Genomic DNA, 18,834 nt, shown 5'->3' on the forward strand with positions numbered 1-18,834 from the left:
TCCTGTCACGTAAAGATGTTTTTTTTTTCTTCAAATGTGTCTGAGGTGATTCAAATCAAGACAGCACATGTTTAATAATATGCTGAACAAATTTCAACTTGCTGTCAAAGCTGACTTAAAAATGTTTAGAAGTGGACTCAAGGAACTGTGCTAATAAGGCGTAATTGCAAAGTAAATTATCTGAACTCAATTAAAATGTAATTACAACAGCAACAGATTTAAAAATTGCATATACAATTATAATTACATCATAATTGTAATTAATCATCAATTACGCAATTACAATTATAATTGAACCCAACCCTGGTGTGTACTGTGCTCCTCATAATAATTGTAGAACTGCTTGTAAAGAACTCAGCATGTTCCTTACATTATTACAAATAACTTAATCTATGCTTTGATGTATTTGCATGTGTGGATTACAAAGGCTGTTACCAACATCTGGTAAAAATTTCGAAATATATTTACTGATAAAAATGGTGACATGTTCAATTATTGTTTGACCCACTGTAGGTTTATTCTGTATATTCCCTGCCAGAAGGAAGTGACTCCATCTTAAAATCCTCACGTACGCAACGTAGGCCGAAACTCAAGGCAGCAATTCCAGCATGTGAAAACCTGCTTGGCTACATTTCTGCCCAAGCAGGTTATTCATCTTAGCTCCTCCCCACAGGGTAGGGATAAGTGTGCGCCTTGACACGCTGGCTTGAAAAAACATGCCACAACTTTTGATCACCTGTGGTGCTGCTGATTCATGATGATCTAAAGATAAATCTGCTCGGATGCTAGATTAAAGATTAAAGGCTTGCATATTAGAAAGGATTTCTGTACACATGGATAACCTCAGTGGATCCTCAGGGCAGTTCAAGAACTTCAGAAAGGATGACTTTGAGGCTGACTGGATCAAAGTGTCGGAATGCAGATTTAGTCAGGTGTACCAAGTCAAGCTCAAGCTGTGGAGAGAAAAGTGTGCCTTGAAGAGTTTTGACACTACTTTTTGCGATGGGAATATTTACAGGTAGGAGGCAAACTATTACAACTTTCATATTTCACATTAATGCTGCTTAAAATTTGGATCACTTCAAGTATTTCACAGCATGTGCATTTATTCTGGCTTGTTTTGCCAAAAAAAGGTGATGAAAGCCAAAACATTGAATGCTGTTTTTTTTTTGCTCTCATAGGAGAATTATAAACGAGGCATCCAACATAGCCAAACTGAAATTCAAGTTCATCATTTTTATCTACGGACTGTGCAGCGAATCGACTGCTGTAGTGATGGAGTACATGTGTAATGGGTCTCTGAATGATATTCTGGCAAGTCACAACCTCATGTGGCCAAAGAAGCTTCAAATGATTCATGAGATCTCCATGGGCATGAATTTTCTTCACAGCATGAATCCACCTCTATTTCACCTAAATCTCAAGACATCAAATATCCTATTAGACGACCATCTACACGTCAAGGTCTGTGAGATTCTTGATATTTCCAGTGATGCTTTCATGTTTTGTTTTTTTACATTGTGTGAATTATTTTGTGATAATATTTTTTTCAATTTGTCATTTTTTTTTTAATTAAGATTTCAGATTTTGGCCTGATACATTGGGAAGAAGGGATGGGCAAGTCTTTCATGGAACATTTGATAGAAAGAGGGAACATAAGTTACATCCCACCAGAGACCTTTGCTCATAACCGAAGTCCTCCAGATTACAGCTTTGATGTTTACAGGTGATTTGCCAAGGTCATTTCGGCATTGTGGGATCACATCCAGCTTTGTTTCCGATTCAGTGCCCTGACCTTTGTTTGCACAATGTAACCTAGCTTGCTCTACATGCATATATATATTCAACCTTTTATTGGTGCAAGAACAAATGTTTTTTCTCAGATAGCTGTAATACGTGTATCATTAATTTTTCATTATGTAACAAAAAAAAAAACACTTTTTATTTGATATTTGTTTCCAAAACCAAAATGAAAAAACGGAAAACGTCTTGTTTTTCAAATTCAAGCTCTTTTGCTTTGGTACAGAAAACGAAAAACGGAAAAAGAACACCTGTATCCGTTTTCTCCATTACCGATTGGCCAAAGTACGTGACCCGGAAGTGTACTCTCATCCGACGCTAACGGCTATGCTAACGGCAGTTCGGCATGACAAGATCGCTGCTTCCAACTGTGCATCCGAAACGTGTCCTTTTCGCTTTAGCTGGTGTTGGGCACAGAACCTCCTCACGGACATTTCGGAGGATTCAGAGACTCCTAAGTGTTGTAGAGCTAAAGATATCTCGGAATGTGTAACACTTCACTTTTTCCAAAGCAAAAGAAGTTGAATTTGAAAAACGAGGCGTTTTTTGTTTTTGGAAACAAATATCAAATAATGACGTTTTTTTTTTTCGTTTTTCATGTTTTTGTTACATAATGAAAAACTAATGAACGAATGATACACAGATTATCTGTGCACATGTGGCATTATTTAAGATATCAAAGCGTTTTCTTTTTTTCCCCTCCCATTTATTTATTTTTTCTTAATTGTATTTCAAGAAGGAACGGAAATAGCACAGCCTTTAAAAAGATGTACTGTATATGATTCATTTGAAGCTAAAAACCAAACAAAACACCTGGACCTAAAAGCTTTTATCTTATACTTGAATATAAATACACAAACTAAAAACATATTATCTTTTTTATACTACCACAAACAATAAATATGCTTGATCAACAGCTTTGGAATAATAATATGGGAGATTCTGGTGCAACAGAAACCATACACAGGTAGGAACTCATTTATTTAAGTATCACATCATCATATCAAACAGATCTGACAGCCAATGATTCATTACTGGTTACTGCCGAAGGCATTCAATCAGGATCAGTGTGCATTAGATTAGGGTTACAATGGAATAAGGTAAGATTTACTAAGGAGGGATTTTTGGGTTCAGTGAAATCGTTCCAATAAGTTTTATTTTGCATAGTTCGTTGGGAGTTTCAGCCACATTTTTGGCTTCCTGTCCAGTTGATAATAAATCAGTGATAGTAAGCTTTTAAAAATAGATTATCCTCTTTTTAATGAGATAAAGAAAGACGTTGCCAAGACAACTTTGGTGTAAAACTGGATTGCTGACTTCCTCTTCTGATAATTTGTTAATGCAGGTGAGAAACAGAAGCAGGATCTCTATTTCCTTTCCCTCAGGGGAACCCCCAGGTCTCTATTTTATAGATACATGTATGGTGTAGCTTTGGTTCAGGTTGAAAAAGGACACTCTTTAGATCTAAAGGTTGGTGGTGGAGTATTCTTTGGCCGTCTCTCACAGCATAAAGGTCCTGGTTTAAACCATGGGGTGGATACTGGGGTCCTTTCTGTGTGGAGTTTGCATGTTCTCCCACAATCCAAAAACATGACTGTGAGGTTGATTAGGTGATAGAAGTGAGAGTGAGTGGGTTGTGTGTGTGTTGCCCTGCGATGGACTGGCACCCTGTCCAGGGTGTACCCCCGCCTAATGCCCATTCAGAGCTGGGGATAGCAGACCCCCACTCCCCCTGAAAAAGGAGAAAGCAGGTCAGAAAATTGATTGATGGATAAATATTATAGATCTAGTTTATTTGCCTTCTTTTTGAATAGCATGTTAAGTTGAGGTTTTGTTTATTCAGACAAGGTTTATCAGGAAATGTTTATCTCCTAAAATAATCCTGAAAAACTTTGTCTTGTCCTCAACTTAACATACTATTATTGGTCTAATAATTGCCCTTGAACCCAAATTGCTTAGTAAAGAGGCAGCTCTCCATTTTTGATTGCATTGCGAAGAAAATAAAATTTTAGAAATATTGTATTATCAATTTCTACAAGGTGTAAACTCACAAATAAACAGCGTTATATTGAATAACTTACTGTTGATGTCATGATGGGATTTATTTACAAGCACTTGTTTTTGTTGAGTTATAGTTTAGGTTATTTTTTGTCTGGGTTGGTTTGTTTATTTGTGTGCGTGTGTGCGTACGTGTTGAAAATTATAGATGAATGAAGTGTTATAATGTTATCCCACTCTGCTATGTGTTACCCTGCTTGTTACACTTCCTATTGAATTAATGACTGTTTACTGTTTGCTTGTCAGCGTGCCTCCTTTATTTCCCACCTTCACCTCAAAAAACTGTTTGTTCCCTGTTTGCAGACAATTTTAGATTTGTTCTCATGCTTTTCCCTCGCTGGTTTTTAATGAAGGATTTTTGTTTCTAATTATATTTGTTTGTGTTACCTGCATCCTTAACCTGCCTTTGTCCCAACCAATCAAATCTGACTTCTCCTCTAGATCAGGGGTTCTCAACCTTAGGGTCGAGACCCCATTTGGGGTTGTGAGACAGTGGGAGGATGCCATCAGATGCCTTTAAGAAACTAAGATTTTTTTTTTTTTTTTTTTTTTTTTTTTTTTAACATTTTAAGCCCATTTTTGCTCATTTTTACCCTTTTTCTGCAACTACACCAAACTTGCCATATTTGAACCTATTTTCATAAATTTTTCTTGCCATATTTTGGCTCTTTTTAATGTATTTTTGCTACATTGCTCCCATTTTTGCCACTTGATCAAATTTTAATGCCTTCTCTGTACATGTTTTCCACTTTCAAGACATTCCTGGCACTTGTAAACCCTTTCCACCACTTGTTCCACCTATTTTTGGATATATTGACCCAAACTGTCACTTTTATCTCTTTTAAACATATTTTATGCTTATTTTTGCCACTTTAACCATGCCCATTATTTGCCAGTTTAAACTAATTGTCCCAATTTATTTTTTATTTTTTTTTTTTTTTACCACTTGGCACTTTGAACCCTTTATACCACTTTTCTGTTCATTTTTGGCCACTCTAATTTGCACCTTTTAAAGAATTCTGCATACCATGGCACAAATAATAACAAGCGTCCTGGATAACAGTGGATATTATTCAGATAAATAGATAAATGTGGTTATCACAGATTCATAAAACAATGGACCATCATTTTGGCCCCAAAAGCTCTCCCCTTTATTCCCCCTATAGATGGCCCTGTTCTTCAGTGTTTAGTACCAACATCTTTATTGATTTCTTCGTAGTCATTGACAATATCATTGTTTTAATTGCACCACATAATTTGGTATATTTTGTATATTTCCTTCATTAACATATTCTGTCTGACACATTTTTTTTTTGTGGAAACAGGGTGCAGTGTGACTAAAGTGATTTTACATGTGTCGGAGGGGAAAAGGCTCTGTGAGAACTTAATATCCCACCAGAGGCCAACGGAGTGCGACCAGATGATCGACATCATGAAACTGTGCTGGGACCAGAATCCAAGGAAGAGGCCACTGTTCTCAGGTGCAGAGACGATAATCAAAGCTAACAGGAATCTTGTTGCTGAGTTACCAACAAAATATCCACACGTTGGTAAAAGATACAAACTGAAAAAGATTACGTTTCTCAATTGATCTGAAATAATAGTCATACATGATTTTTTCCATTAGCAAACTGCCTAAATGTCATCTTAATGGCAGTGTAAAAAACAAAGTTTTATTCTATAATTTTAAAAATACTTTACAACCATTACACATAATTTTTGAGCAAAAAATTGACAATGACATGTTTTCTTCCCTCGGATAAAACACGTTATTCAAACAAAAGTTAAATAAAGGTAGGGATTAGTTTACCACCTTTCATGTGCCTTGTGGTTAAAAGCATTATGTTATCATATTGTTCTGAATATTTGCCCCTTAAAAGTATTATCCTTGTTCCAGCTTCCAATAATGAGGAAACAATGTACAAAGCAAGTTATTTTCTTCTCTAAGGGCTTATTTATAATTATCAACTCAACACTTATTCAAAAGCCCACAGAGAACACTTTTGAGTCATTATAACACTGAAGTAAAACACGCACATACAAACGGGATTTAGTCATTTACACAGGAGCAAATTGGCCACCTTTGTTTAAACAAGCTCACACAGCCAAGGAAGCCATGTTATTGAATATGAATCAGTTCCGTGTTTAGGCATTAACACTTCCTATACACTTACTATATTCTCAGTAGATACTGCTATCTGTCAGGGCATTTATCAGTAATGCATGCCAAGTTCTCCCCAGTTGTTTGGTGTAGTTGTAATTATTTAAAATTCCACTTGGGTTTTGGGCTGCATGTCTACAAATACATTTCTATTTTTACAGAAACAGTGAAAAAAACAGAGGCTCTGAGTGAAACCTTGAAGATCGCAGGCCCAGACAGCAATCCATATCCAATTAAACCAGTAAGTTCTACTTCTTACCCTTAGTCATTGATACTGTATATGAACTACTGGGGACCCTTAGATTAAATGTTAGGGTGAGATTAACTCTAATAAGGGGAAGATTGTAGCAGAGTGAAACTGGTCAACTGATAAGATTGTTCAAGTTGATCTCATGGTTGAGATACGTCACACCTAGGCATACAACCTCAGATTGTATAGGCAAATATAGATGTTTAGCAAGTAGGAGTGCAAGTGTAAATACCAGAATGGTGCAACAACAAAAAATATTTTCAGACATTTTGTAATTTATTATTTATACATTTTGAATTGTATTATATGTTCTTAGATATACAATTAAGTTTCATAGTTGATAAAACAATGTGTTAATGTTGCCTGTACTGGTAATTTTCATGAAGTCTTTTAATCTTTTTTCGACAACTTAAAGGGATCCTCCACTGTTTTTACAAATGTGGCCTAAAACCTTTGACATGTCCTTATTAGAAGATCTATGCCTAACAAAATGCATTATTTTGCACCATATTCGTTTTTTATTAACTTTTTAAAATGGGACTTCTTTACCATTTTTGAGTTTGTGCGCCGCCATGTTGAAATGACGTCATTATGACGCGAATCACCCATTCAGTCCATTGAGTTCTACAGGAATTAAGGCTTTCAGGATCATTTAGCAGCTTTTTCAGTCCAAATGACAACTTGTGCTGCTTTGGGTTGCTCTACAAATCAGTACAATTTCAACAAAGTTGATGTAAAGCTCTTTTGTTTAAGGAAATTTGATAAACAAAATCCGTAAAACCTGTGAACCAAATAAATGTGATCGTTGGGGGCGACAGCTCCAACTCTGCTGTTTCGTAGGCGACATGAAGAAGAAAAGAGCAGCTGTGGTTGCATGTAAATACAGGCAACCAGAATTGGACTGCTTGTGGCAAACTCATAGATCGCACCTTGCTTAAAAGGCATGTGTTGCTTAATATTGTGGCATTTTTTTTGTCATTTTAAACCAACACCTTGAGTAATTATAGTACAATACTTATTAAGATACTGTATGTCAGGGCCGGCCCGTGGCATAGGCAGTATAGGCAAATGCTAGGGGCGCCGGCCATCATAGGGGGATATATTTGTGAATATTTTTAGACAAATCTCTCCCAATAGAATGGATGGGGCTTTTTTAGCTTGTGTTGGTTAAAGCACCTTTATAAAGCACTACCAGAAAATGACACTATTTTTACTCAATAGTTTCTTTGTGTAATACCTCTGTGAACTGCATTTGTTTAAATGGATGTGTGTTCATTATTACAATGTCAGTATTGTTATGTTCAATCTGGAAGTTTTGCATCTTTTCACAAAATGTGAATGTCAATCGTAAAACATTTTAGTCATAAGTATTTAAATTAAAAAGAATACTTGATGAGCCAACCCACCGCAATCTATCTATCTTTTATCTGTATCTTGTTTTTGTGCAATGCTTTACTCAATTAAATATTAATAATTTGTATTTTGAACGTGTTACTAAGATATTTAAATTGGCTTTTATTTACGTGTTTGTGTTATTTTATACGTGTATGTTAAACTCTTTTATCAAAATTAAATAAAATGTCAAAAAAGTAATTTTGCTCATGTTTTCTCCTCATGTAAAGCGTCTTTGTGGATATGGTGAAGACCACTATGCAAGTGTTAGAAATTATTCTGATAATAATAATATAACAATAATGTAAATATCAATGACTTGGTGTATATATATATATATATATATAAAAAAAAAAAAGACGCCATATAAGGGGGCGCCAAAAGAAAATCTGGCACCAGAGAGGCGAGGGCTGGCACTGATATATGTTACCACTTGTATTGTTGCTAATATTTTCTTTTTGCTTTCATCTGTAGATCTTTCCGCCTGGGAACGATACTTCAGGTAAATCCAAAGGCTAGAAGAGGATGGAAATCATTCCCCATGCTGTACGCCTGGAGGGCTGACATTTAAAAAGTGCTATTTACAGTCCTGTCACAGATTTAATAACACCTTCAGAAAGGGAAAAAAAAACAGTCAAGTATCTGTGGAAAATAAAATAAAAGAAACAGTTAGGGTGTCTGTGGGAACCCACTGCTTTCTCACACTTTCTAACACAGTGTGCACATACTTTTTAAGTTGTTATAAATTCCCTTAAATTGTCATGCACAGCCATGTTTAAATTACATTATTGATGAACTACAGACAGAATTCATCACCTCTGCGGGTCATTTATTGATTAATCACACGATTCCGTTTGCTTTCTTTTCACAGATGACAAAGATGGCACGAACGGCATTATCTCTCTTCTAACAAAAAAAGACTTTGCCAGTTTCAGGCAGTCTGTGAAAAGAGAGGATGTACTTATGAGGTTCTCAGGCAAAAGGCACCTTCTTCACTTTACGGTGGCAGGTGGTGACTTAGAGTGCGTCAGGCAAGTGTTGGCTTTGGGGGCTGAAGTCAACTGTGCAACTGTGAGAGGTTACACTCCTCTTATTGTTGCTGTTCTGCACAGGTTAGTAGCTACAAAACTGTAATGCAATGAAATTAAAGGTTTTTTTTAGCAAAACATTCTGTAGTCCATGAAAAATATTGTCGCAGCATAACTTAAAACGTGACTTAGGTCATTTCTTGTTGAACGTGTAGAAAAATTACTTTTTCTTAATTTTGTTGTAAACAGAATAGTGTAAAATGTCATGCAGTCTTAAAATTGTCTTTTTGTCTGTGAATCACTTAATGAGTAATAACAAGTGTTAAAGGTCCAGTGTTATGCTATTTTTCACCCTTCTTCGTTTGTTTTAAGAACCCCATAATCATAATATTTGAGGTTTTTTTTTTTCAACAGGTTGTTTGTTTCTTCCCACTGTCGCTAAATACTTGTTCATGTGGATTTGTTGTTTTTTTCCCTTTACAAAATCTATATTTTGATGGGTGCTTTGAGATGAGTTTTGTTTGTAATTAGCGCTATACAAATAAAGTTGAATTGAATTGAATGAGGCTAAATTAATGTATATCACTGTAGCAAAACCATTATAAAGTGAATTTTTCATAACACTGCCCCTTTATTTTTGACAGAAAATTTTGATTTTAGTTTTTAGTTATAGTCTTTTGACTAAAAAGCAACTTGATTTTACTCAAAATTTAGTCATCAGCACTATTTCAGCTATAGTTATTTTTAGTCAACTAAAAAACGTCAAGATTTTAGTCGACTAAATCTTTTACAGATATAGTTGACTAAAACAATAGTCAATGCATTTTTCCAAACTACCATTGATCGACCTGATAGGGGACGGTGTAATGTTTGTCACTACACACAGATTAGATGTGATCAATGCGTAAAAACTCCACGAGCGATCTTACATTTGCAAACACAATCAGCTTACTTCCTATTGGATCACTTACCGGCTTGTCCTGCCTTCCACGCAATAAAAGTAGTGTTGATTGATACCTTCCAAATAGAAACTTAGTTCTGATTTGATTTTGTCCTATGTGAACATTATAATTTTGTTTTTTATTAGTTGATGAAAATATCAATAGATTTTATTATAGTTTTCATTCACATGCATTCTTTTTAATTAGTCATAGTCATAGGTCATTAGTCACTTAATCAATGTTAACTATGACGAAAATTTTCAAGCAACAAACTAACCCGGTAATACACTTATTTTTCACAGGTTTCATGACATCATCTCCTTGTTGTGGGATTATGGTGCAAATGTTAGCCAGGGAGACGAAGATCAGTGGATGCCACTCCATTTTGCTGCTCAGAACGGAGATGATAAAATCGTCCGTATTCTTTTGGACAGAGGTGCTGTAGTTGACGCTCGAGAAAAAGCCCATTGGATCCGCTCCACTTGGCCTGCCAGAACGGTCATGAAAACGTGGTTCGCCTGCTACTTTCCCGGGCTGTCGGAGGAGGCTGCGATAGAGTGGAAGGAGGCCCAAGGGAAGACAACACTGCACCTTGCCTCTGCCTATAACCATGTGGATTATAGTGAAGCTCCTCCTTTCTCAAGGAGCAGATCCCAACGCTACTGATGGTTTGCTCAATACTCCTCTTCACCTAGCAGCTGAGGAAGGACATTACCAAGTAGTGAGAGAGTTGATGAAAAATGGGGCTATTACTGAAAATGCAGACAGCCGAGGATACACACCACTTCACCTGGCTGCTCTGAAGGGTCGCAGAGGTATATGTAGGAAGCTGCTGTCTAGTGGGGCAAGCCTGGAGTCCAAGACATGCCAAGGTTGGACCTCTATGCATCTGGCAGCCTTTGGAGGACATGAAGCTGCTGTGGTGGAACTGTGAATCATGCTGGTTGTGTAAATTCAAGAGGGTTGATGGCTGGACTCCACTTTCATCTGGCCTGCCAGCAGAAATAAGCCAGAGGTGGTGTGAAGCTGCGGGCAGCCAAAGCTGACCCAGACATTAAAGAGGAACAGTGAGGGATGGACTCCATTACATTTAGCCTGCACCTCTGTTAGCTTCCCCAGTGGGTCCTGCACTTAATATCTCATCATGCAGATGTTAACGCCGTAAACGCAAGAATGGTGACACCTTTACACTCGGCAGCGCAGCATGGCTGTGGGCCAATTGTGAAAGCACTACTGAATGAATGGAGCTAAGAAGACCCTATTGGACAGCTCAGGATCTACGCCACTAAATGAAGCACGGCGATGTGAAAAATGGGAAATAGTAAAACTTTTTAGAAGAGGAAGGTTAACTACAGTTCGAACTGTTGCAAATACAGTATTTACAGTAAGCCAAATAGAGTAACTAAAGAGTAACTAAACCCTGAAACCAGAATACAAATGTATTTGCGTATGAAGTAGTGCTTGTTAATTGATCCTGGCCCAACTCTCAAAATTTTAGTATCAAAGTATTTAAAGTATTTAAATTTTGGCATATTATGTCAGAGTGACAATCAATAAGTTTCATTTGATTTTTGCTATTGGCTTTCATTGACGTTTTGGGACCATCTTGCGTCACAAACAAGTAATGTTAGCGCCGCCCTTTTTACAAAAACTAGCACTTGTGGGCTCGATAATCTGTGGTGAGTTGGTCGGGTTGATAGAGAAGAGTGAATAGAGAGGTATATTGAGTAATGAGTAGCTATTAACTAGCATAGATGTTCAGTTAGAGATTATATAGTATAGACTGGGCGGTCTTAAATGCTCCAGGAGCCACGCCATAACCAGGCATTTCTTGAATTTCCCTCCTAGTGGAGGTCAGGAGAAAGCAGGGGTTTAGTTACTCTTTAATGCATCACAAGCATCTTAGACGCTGCATATTTAAAAGTTTGTCTATTTTTGTTTAAAATGGGAAAATAAATCAATAATGTGAGTTGGGTCTAGTTGATCTTCAGTGCTTGAAATGAGATTTATCAAAGAGATAACCGGTGCTGACAACAGATAGATTAGCCAATTTAAATAAACACATCAGGCCTTTACACAAGTATTATTTGTGTCTAATAATCGGTTTCGAGTTGCACAAGAACTGAGCGACATTCACCTCGTTTCAAAGAAACCTATGCATACATGTATGACAGCCCAGCATAATTCATGATCAGTCTTTCCTTGCAGAATGAAGACACACTGCACAGCTTGAGTCGCACTCATTTACCACAGTGACACCTTATTAAATGAAAATGAAATGCATGGAGTCGGGGGCTGTATTGACCCGAGCTGTTGCAAGATTTAGACAAGACTGCAAATACAAGTGGCTTATCCTCTGTTGGAGGGATAGATGATTTACAGACAACACAAAATAGCCTGCATGAAAAGAGAAGGTTTAAATGGACTGGGTTGGATTTTTTTTCTTCACACACCTGAATTGTGTTCTCTATTATTTGTAAAACTTTGTTCTCTACTCAACCCAATGTTTTACTTCATGTCATGTCTGTCATGTTTGTCTGTTATTACAGCAATTAAAATACTGTTACTCTAAAGTGTTTTTACTTTTGTTAAAAGTGAAGGAAAAGACTGGAAAACTGGATATATGATAAAGTCAATGAAAAAAACCCAGCAGCAGACCTGAATCAAAAGACGCCATCTCCTGTCTTGACAAGTTAAAAGCGAGTGGACGCCGAAGTGACATCAATCTACCAACAAGCCTGATTTGACCTAGAAGAAACTCTCAACCACACTTTGTAAGTACTAAACGCTAAATATACAGGAATGAGCAAACTACAGGAGATTAAAAAAAACAATAATAATATGAACATAGCATAATAATTCTATGGCCAGAGCTTGTGTTCAAATCCCTGACCCTTTCTAATTAGGTTTCCCCAACTCCATACAATATTATTTTTTATAATTATCATTATCATTGTTGTTATTAGTTTTAAAGACTAATGGCATTATTTTGACGATCTATTGCGGATGATGGGGAGTGGAAGGTGCAAACAGATTTTTGAAATTATTCAAAGTGTGGCTTGATCCTGTTACTTTCGGAGAGGTAGGAAAAACAAACACAAGTGTGTAAAAGGTAACTACAGTTTGCATGTTATTGCTTATTCTTTTACTATCTTCTCCTGATAAAAACTTTGAAGCATAAGGACGTTTTTTTTGGTAGTTCCTCTGCAGAATAATGTTAGTCAGCAGAAATGACTTTTCTGTAAAAGCAGGGCCTGTGTTTCAACACTTTGCATCAAATTCTTACTGCAGACCATTACTCAGTGCACTCAAGGTTACTCGCCTCAATATAATACTTAAACTGTATTTAATCACATTATTTGGATGGCTATATCTACTTGTTTTTAATTGAGTTTAAATTAGATTTACACAGCTCAAAATAACAGGTTTAGTTACATTGATAAATAAAATATTGATATATTACAGCCATCTGTTTTATATCCTGGCAAAGATTATAAATTGGCTGACCCCACTTTCACAGTAATTCATCAAAAAGGGTTTGAAAAGCAGCTTTCACATTATGAAAAGAGCTCTTTAGAGAAGTCTGAGAATTCCTGGCATGGTATACGACAAATTTGTATGTGAAGGTGCCTTTTTACTATACTGCAGAAAATCTCATTCATATTTATGAAGCTTTATTGTTCTCCAAATTGGATGCAAACCACCAATTGATAGTTATCAAGTGGGAGCTGTCCAGGGAAAACTTAACAGATGGGAAAGACAAATATCTGAAGAATCTAGTGCTGTCACCGTGCCAGTGATGTCATCGTGCAACTTGTCTGGTAATATTTCTTTTTTATCCTTACTACTTAGTGTATTCACCCATTCTATTGTTTCCATGCCAGCTCCTAGAATATAAGGGCCATTTCTCCAACAACTAATCAGGGAATTCTAAATCAATGATTCCGCCTCAACCTTTTTACACTCACTTTGGCACATTGAATTGCTACCATCTCACCCAGTGGTCTAATTGGTTTTCAAGGAACTAACTAATTTTATTCTGCAGGGGTACAAAAGCAGGAAGAAGATAATGCCTTGCAAGGAGTTGCTACCACAAGCACAAAGAATGCATGACAATGACATAATTACACTATTCATTCCTTTTCCTTACTTCTGTTTCCATAGATATACTTGTGTAACATGTACGAGTCACAGAGAGCTCACCAAGTGATTAATTACAGTATTTTAGATGAGATTAAATTCTTAGGACATTAGTCTGAAATATTACACATACCTTATCTTCATGTATTCAAATTGCCTCAAATGTGGTGAAAGTACTTTGTATGAAAGTGTATAAGATTCTGTTGAAGTGGATCCAGTTGCAGAAAAGCATTAATTGAATTAGTTGTACAAAGTTTTATCTTGTATTTTTCTTACACTTAACTTACACTTAATTTTCTAAACAAAATTACTGTAAATAATATTTTACTGTATCAGTTTGACATTTAGGCAGCACCAGTAACACTGTTATTTTATTGCCATTTTGTATGAATTCTAACATTCCTCCTAAGTCTTTTTTTTTAATATTTTGCATTGTCAGGGCAATTAAGCCCCCACATCTTTTAACTTAAGATGGACAAATGTAATTGGACATGGATATTTCATGAGCGGATGTCAAGAGCCTCTCTGAGACTTTTTTGAAAGGGAGGGGACGCCCCCCTCCCCCCTTTTTTTAGGTAATTTCTAAATTTATCGGAACATAGTCATGTGATATATCATTTCAAAGGCAATTCAAAGTAGATTACCATTTTACTTTGCACAATTTAATTTGTTTTACTCTGTGGAACCGAGTCATTTCACTGAATTCTCGGGTACGTGCTATTCGATGCGGAGTCGTTCCGCGGGCCCGGCCGTAGTTCATCAGAACTTGTTTTATTAGATACAATCATAGTGTACATATGCCTCATAGATGAATGAATCGATCATCATTTACTCCAAAAAGAAAGGAAAAAGGTTGAAATTGCTACTTTAAAGATTGTTTTATCTCCACCCTAAACACCATGTTTGTTGACATTTTTTGCGTATTGCATTGTGGGATATGGAGGCCCATAAACGCATACATAGAATTTATATTTCATTATTTTCTTGTTATAGGGAGCTCTTGTTATTGTATCTGTTCTTAGCTACTAGTAGTTTTGGGTAAAGGTTACTCAGGCACACAGCTAAGATTAGCTTCAAAAAGATGACAGCTCTTGTACACCAATGCACCTCCTTTTTATGAAGTAATTTAAAGCAATTAATGAATAGTGAGTTGAACTCGTGTTTCATCCAAAACATACTGATGAATTAATAGAGCGATGAGATATGGTTGATCAGAGTACAAAGGAAGAGAAACGGCCTTAAAAATAAATAGGCAGGATGTGGACAAAACCATGGGCATAAACAAAATAGGACCTTTCGTTTTTAACACAGAATGATACAATTTGTTCTTTTTTCTGTGCATTTTGCCTCCTGGACGAAGCTGAAGAATTTGATGGATGCTTTTCAGATGTAATTGACTGAGTACATTTTAAAATAAAGTATTTTAATAAATTACAATTTTAATGGATTAGGAAGCAAAGGTTATTGTAGAGAGCATATTCATTAAATTTAGAATTTCATATACCATTAGGTCATTTCTTTGCAACTCAGCTGTATATTGCATTTATTTGAGTTATGATTCTGCAAAGACATATTGGGATGTAAACTTAGTGAGTCCTCTATAGGCAAAAATGCGAAGTATAAAAAAGTATAGCAATAAATCAATCAAATAAATCTGGTGGCCATACCAGCCTGTCATTGCCCAATTTTGTCAGATCTCAGGAATAAATGAGAGGTTTGCGTAACATCTTTAAAAGGCCAGTTAACTAAATGTAATTACATTACCTGAACAACCCTGAATCTTAACAGACATAAAGAAGTAGTGACATCAAGTCTGAATGTATTGAGGAACTTTGCAAAGGCAAACATGCAATACATCTCTGATATTTTTCACCCTGCCATTGCAGTCGATCAGGGTTTTCTCTGTCAAACTATTCTCTGTGCTTTTCTCTTGTTGTGATTATCTTGCTACATCTGCTTCTCCAACGGTGCTCAATGCCATATACATTTGCAAATTGTAATGCATATGTATTGTTGAATCTGTCTCATACATGGTCATGTTCATTGTTAGTTCTTTGCCCTTCACACAAGGACTTGACCAAAGTATTAGACTTCGATAATATGATGATGAACTGTCACAGCTACACAAGTACTTCCAAACACCTTCGAAAGAGGAACAATTCTTGCACTGGAGGAATGCTAACAACGTCTGGCAGGGAACAAGGCCAACACGAACAACGATAGAGAAGAGGAGGAAAAAAAACAAGACAACACTGACTACAGATGAGAATACACAAGAAAGGACTGTTCAGAACAACTCAAGAATGTTTGACCAGAGAGACATGTAAACCCATGTAAATTTGCGATGGTAAAACAGGGGACGGGACCCAGATAAGCAAACTGCTTCTCTCGTCTCCTTTTTCGGCATGTACAAAAAAAAAAAAAAGTGAATGTAACCATGTCAGAAATAAACTGAATAAAAAAAATAAATAAATAAAAAAAAAAGTACAGTGAGAGCCACAACAAAACAATGTCCAAACACTACACCGGACAAGCTGCCAACCCGCAGCCACTGCCATTTGTAATGTTTTCTCTTCATCCATTTGCCTCCTTTTCACCTTCAGCATTTAGTGAAAACAACATCCAATCTCTGACTGTTTTATGATGCCTTCATTTGAAAGCACAACACACACCAACAGCCAGAGGTAAAAGTAGTGGATTACTAGTTCTCATGTTTCTGTAATTTAGTTGCTTTTTTGAGTACATTTCTTAATCAGGAATGTTACTTGTACTTAAGTATGTTTGAAAAGAAGTAAAGCAATTCATTATAATTCTACACCCAACCATTACTGAGTAATTTATTATTTTTTGTTCTAAAATGGTCCATGGACATTGTGAAACTACACAAATTTAAATGACCAGACAACAATCAAATGCATCACATCATAGTCAGACAACTAGATTAAACATAACACACCGTGCAAAAACAGCACTGAATGCATATTATTAATTTCGTTTTAGAGTTCATAAATTTGGCATTTAATATTTTTTTTTTTTAAAATAAATTCCTAAATTTACAAGTGTTATTTTTTTTATAAATTGTGCATTTTGACAAACCTTTTCTTTTATACAGATGAATTGTGGAAAATAAATTAAGTTCCAATTGTGCAATTTTTTGTCTCAGTTTATATATGAGATGTTTACTGTATGCAAGGGAACCGTGGCAAGATTTATTACCAAGAATAAAAGCGGGAGGGGTGAAAGTAACTAGTAACCTTTACTTTCAGTACTATTTAATCTAGTTACTTTTTACTTGTACTTGAGTATTTTATGTATGACTTACTTGTACTTGAGTACAATTTCAATTAAGTTACGGTACTTCTACTTAAGTAAAATACTGTATATCAGTACTCTTTACACCTCTGCCAACAGCTACAGTACCTCTTGCTGAAAAAAAAGAAATGTTTATATATATATATATATATACATTTCCTTTTCTTTTCTTTTCTATATATATATATTTCTACACAACATACCTACACACAAATCATCACAAGAGACAGTTATTTAAATGTAGAACAGTGTATTGGTGAACAGAAAAAGGCAGTTTCTAGCTGAAACCTACAAACTGGCATTTGTAAAAGGGGTCAGTGTAAACATTTTTAGGCTTCTAAGTCCCCTTCCACAAAGACATGTAGGTCAAGCAGTGACTAAAAGGTTCTGTGACATTTCCAGCATGCACTTAGACCAAAGACCCTCTGAAAGTCCTTCAAATCCCCCGTGACACAGTACAGCTATGAAAGGTAATATAGACAAATAGAAAAAGTTCAAAACTATTGACACTGTCATAAAAAGCCTGTGTGGCATCATTCTTTGCATCAGTAGGTTGCAGCAAGCTCAATGTTTCTCCTGGAACACTTAAAAGTGTTAATTACTTACAAGTGTTGATTAATATATCAATGTTTTCATGTATAACTATTAGCATGCAATAATGTCCACATTAAGTTAAGCCTTATTGGTAACATGATTAAATAAAACAGAACGTACCACTGGTTAGATGAGACAATCCGTGTCCGCTCAGTCTTTGGTTATTCTGTTTTAAAACCAAATCAAAAAAACAAATAAACAGTGTGCTTATTTTGTTTTACAGACTTAAAACCTAAACAGAATTACAGAAAAATCAAAAACCAAACAAACAGCGTTTTTGTGATATTTGGATATTTAAAGAAGAACTAAGTAACTTACGCTTAGCGCTCCCCCTAAAGGACCCTTTTGGTTATGTCACTGTTGTAAAAACTCAGCACCCCTACTTCCTGCCCCACACCACAGCTACAGTACATGCACACCTTTGCTCTCCCAAAGACGGTAGCAGCCGATCACTGAAAAATCCTAATACAACAGTGACTGTCACTGAGTAACACTAAGGGTGCTTTCACACATATAGTCCCATGTGACCATGTGAACAGTATGAGGAAGAGAGACAAGTAAAATAAATGAATGATGTGGGAGTAATACAGAAGTGAGTGTGGAAATACAGTATGTGTGATGTGTTTGTTTGTGTGCTGACAAAGTGGCTCTGAAAATCGATGGATGGATGGATGGATATTTGTGTGTGTGCTGCCTGATGGACCGCTGGGTTGCGAGTGTGTGTGCGTGGCTGTTGCTGAGTTATCACTGCATGGAGTTGCTCCATTCCTCAGACAAAGGTCTTCTGTGACTTTTTTTTGCTGGTTCCGCCATGATAGAAGTGTTCAGCCACGAGGCTGGTCATAATCTAGCATTAGTTTGTATTGGGCTGCCGTAAAGCAGTACGTCTTACCACCGGGTCAGAGGCAGGAAAGTTGCAAGTGCTGTTTTCTGGCCAGGGACAGCAGGGGCAGATGAAAGACCCCCCCATAAACACATGTATTTCCCTCACAGGGACTACGAGAAGGATTTATTAAGGTGGAAAAGTTACTTAGTTCTGCTTTAAGGGAAACTAGAATGAGAGCTTCATGTTTTAAGCTCACCAGACAGAGGGGACCCACAGACGGGGGCGGACTTTTACTCCTGGACAAAAAAATCTGCAACATATGAACTTGGGAA

The 18,834-nt window shown here is 36.4% G+C and overlaps 1 protein-coding gene across 1 annotated transcript; it reads left to right on the forward strand.

Moving 5' to 3' along the window:
• Positions 1–726: 726 nt before the first annotated feature.
• On the forward strand, positions 727–12,918 carry ankk1 (ankyrin repeat and kinase domain containing 1). The gene is given in 18 exon segments (XM_028463749.1): positions 727–1,018; positions 1,182–1,464; positions 1,578–1,726; positions 2,718–2,767; positions 5,184–5,408; positions 6,181–6,260; positions 7,892–7,921; positions 8,136–8,163; positions 8,533–8,773; positions 9,933–10,099; positions 10,102–10,163; positions 10,165–10,248; positions 10,250–10,559; positions 10,562–10,695; positions 10,697–10,750; positions 10,753–10,866; positions 10,868–11,014; positions 12,226–12,918. Coding segments are annotated over 18 exon segments (2,346 nt in total). The 5' UTR covers positions 727–833; the 3' UTR covers positions 12,229–12,918.
• The last annotated feature ends 5,916 nt before the right edge of the window (positions 12,919–18,834 follow it).

Source organism: Gouania willdenowi, chromosome 13 (genome assembly GCF_900634775.1).
Source record: "Gouania willdenowi chromosome 13, fGouWil2.1, whole genome shotgun sequence".
NCBI lineage: Eukaryota > Metazoa > Chordata > Actinopteri > Blenniiformes > Gobiesocidae > Gouania > Gouania willdenowi.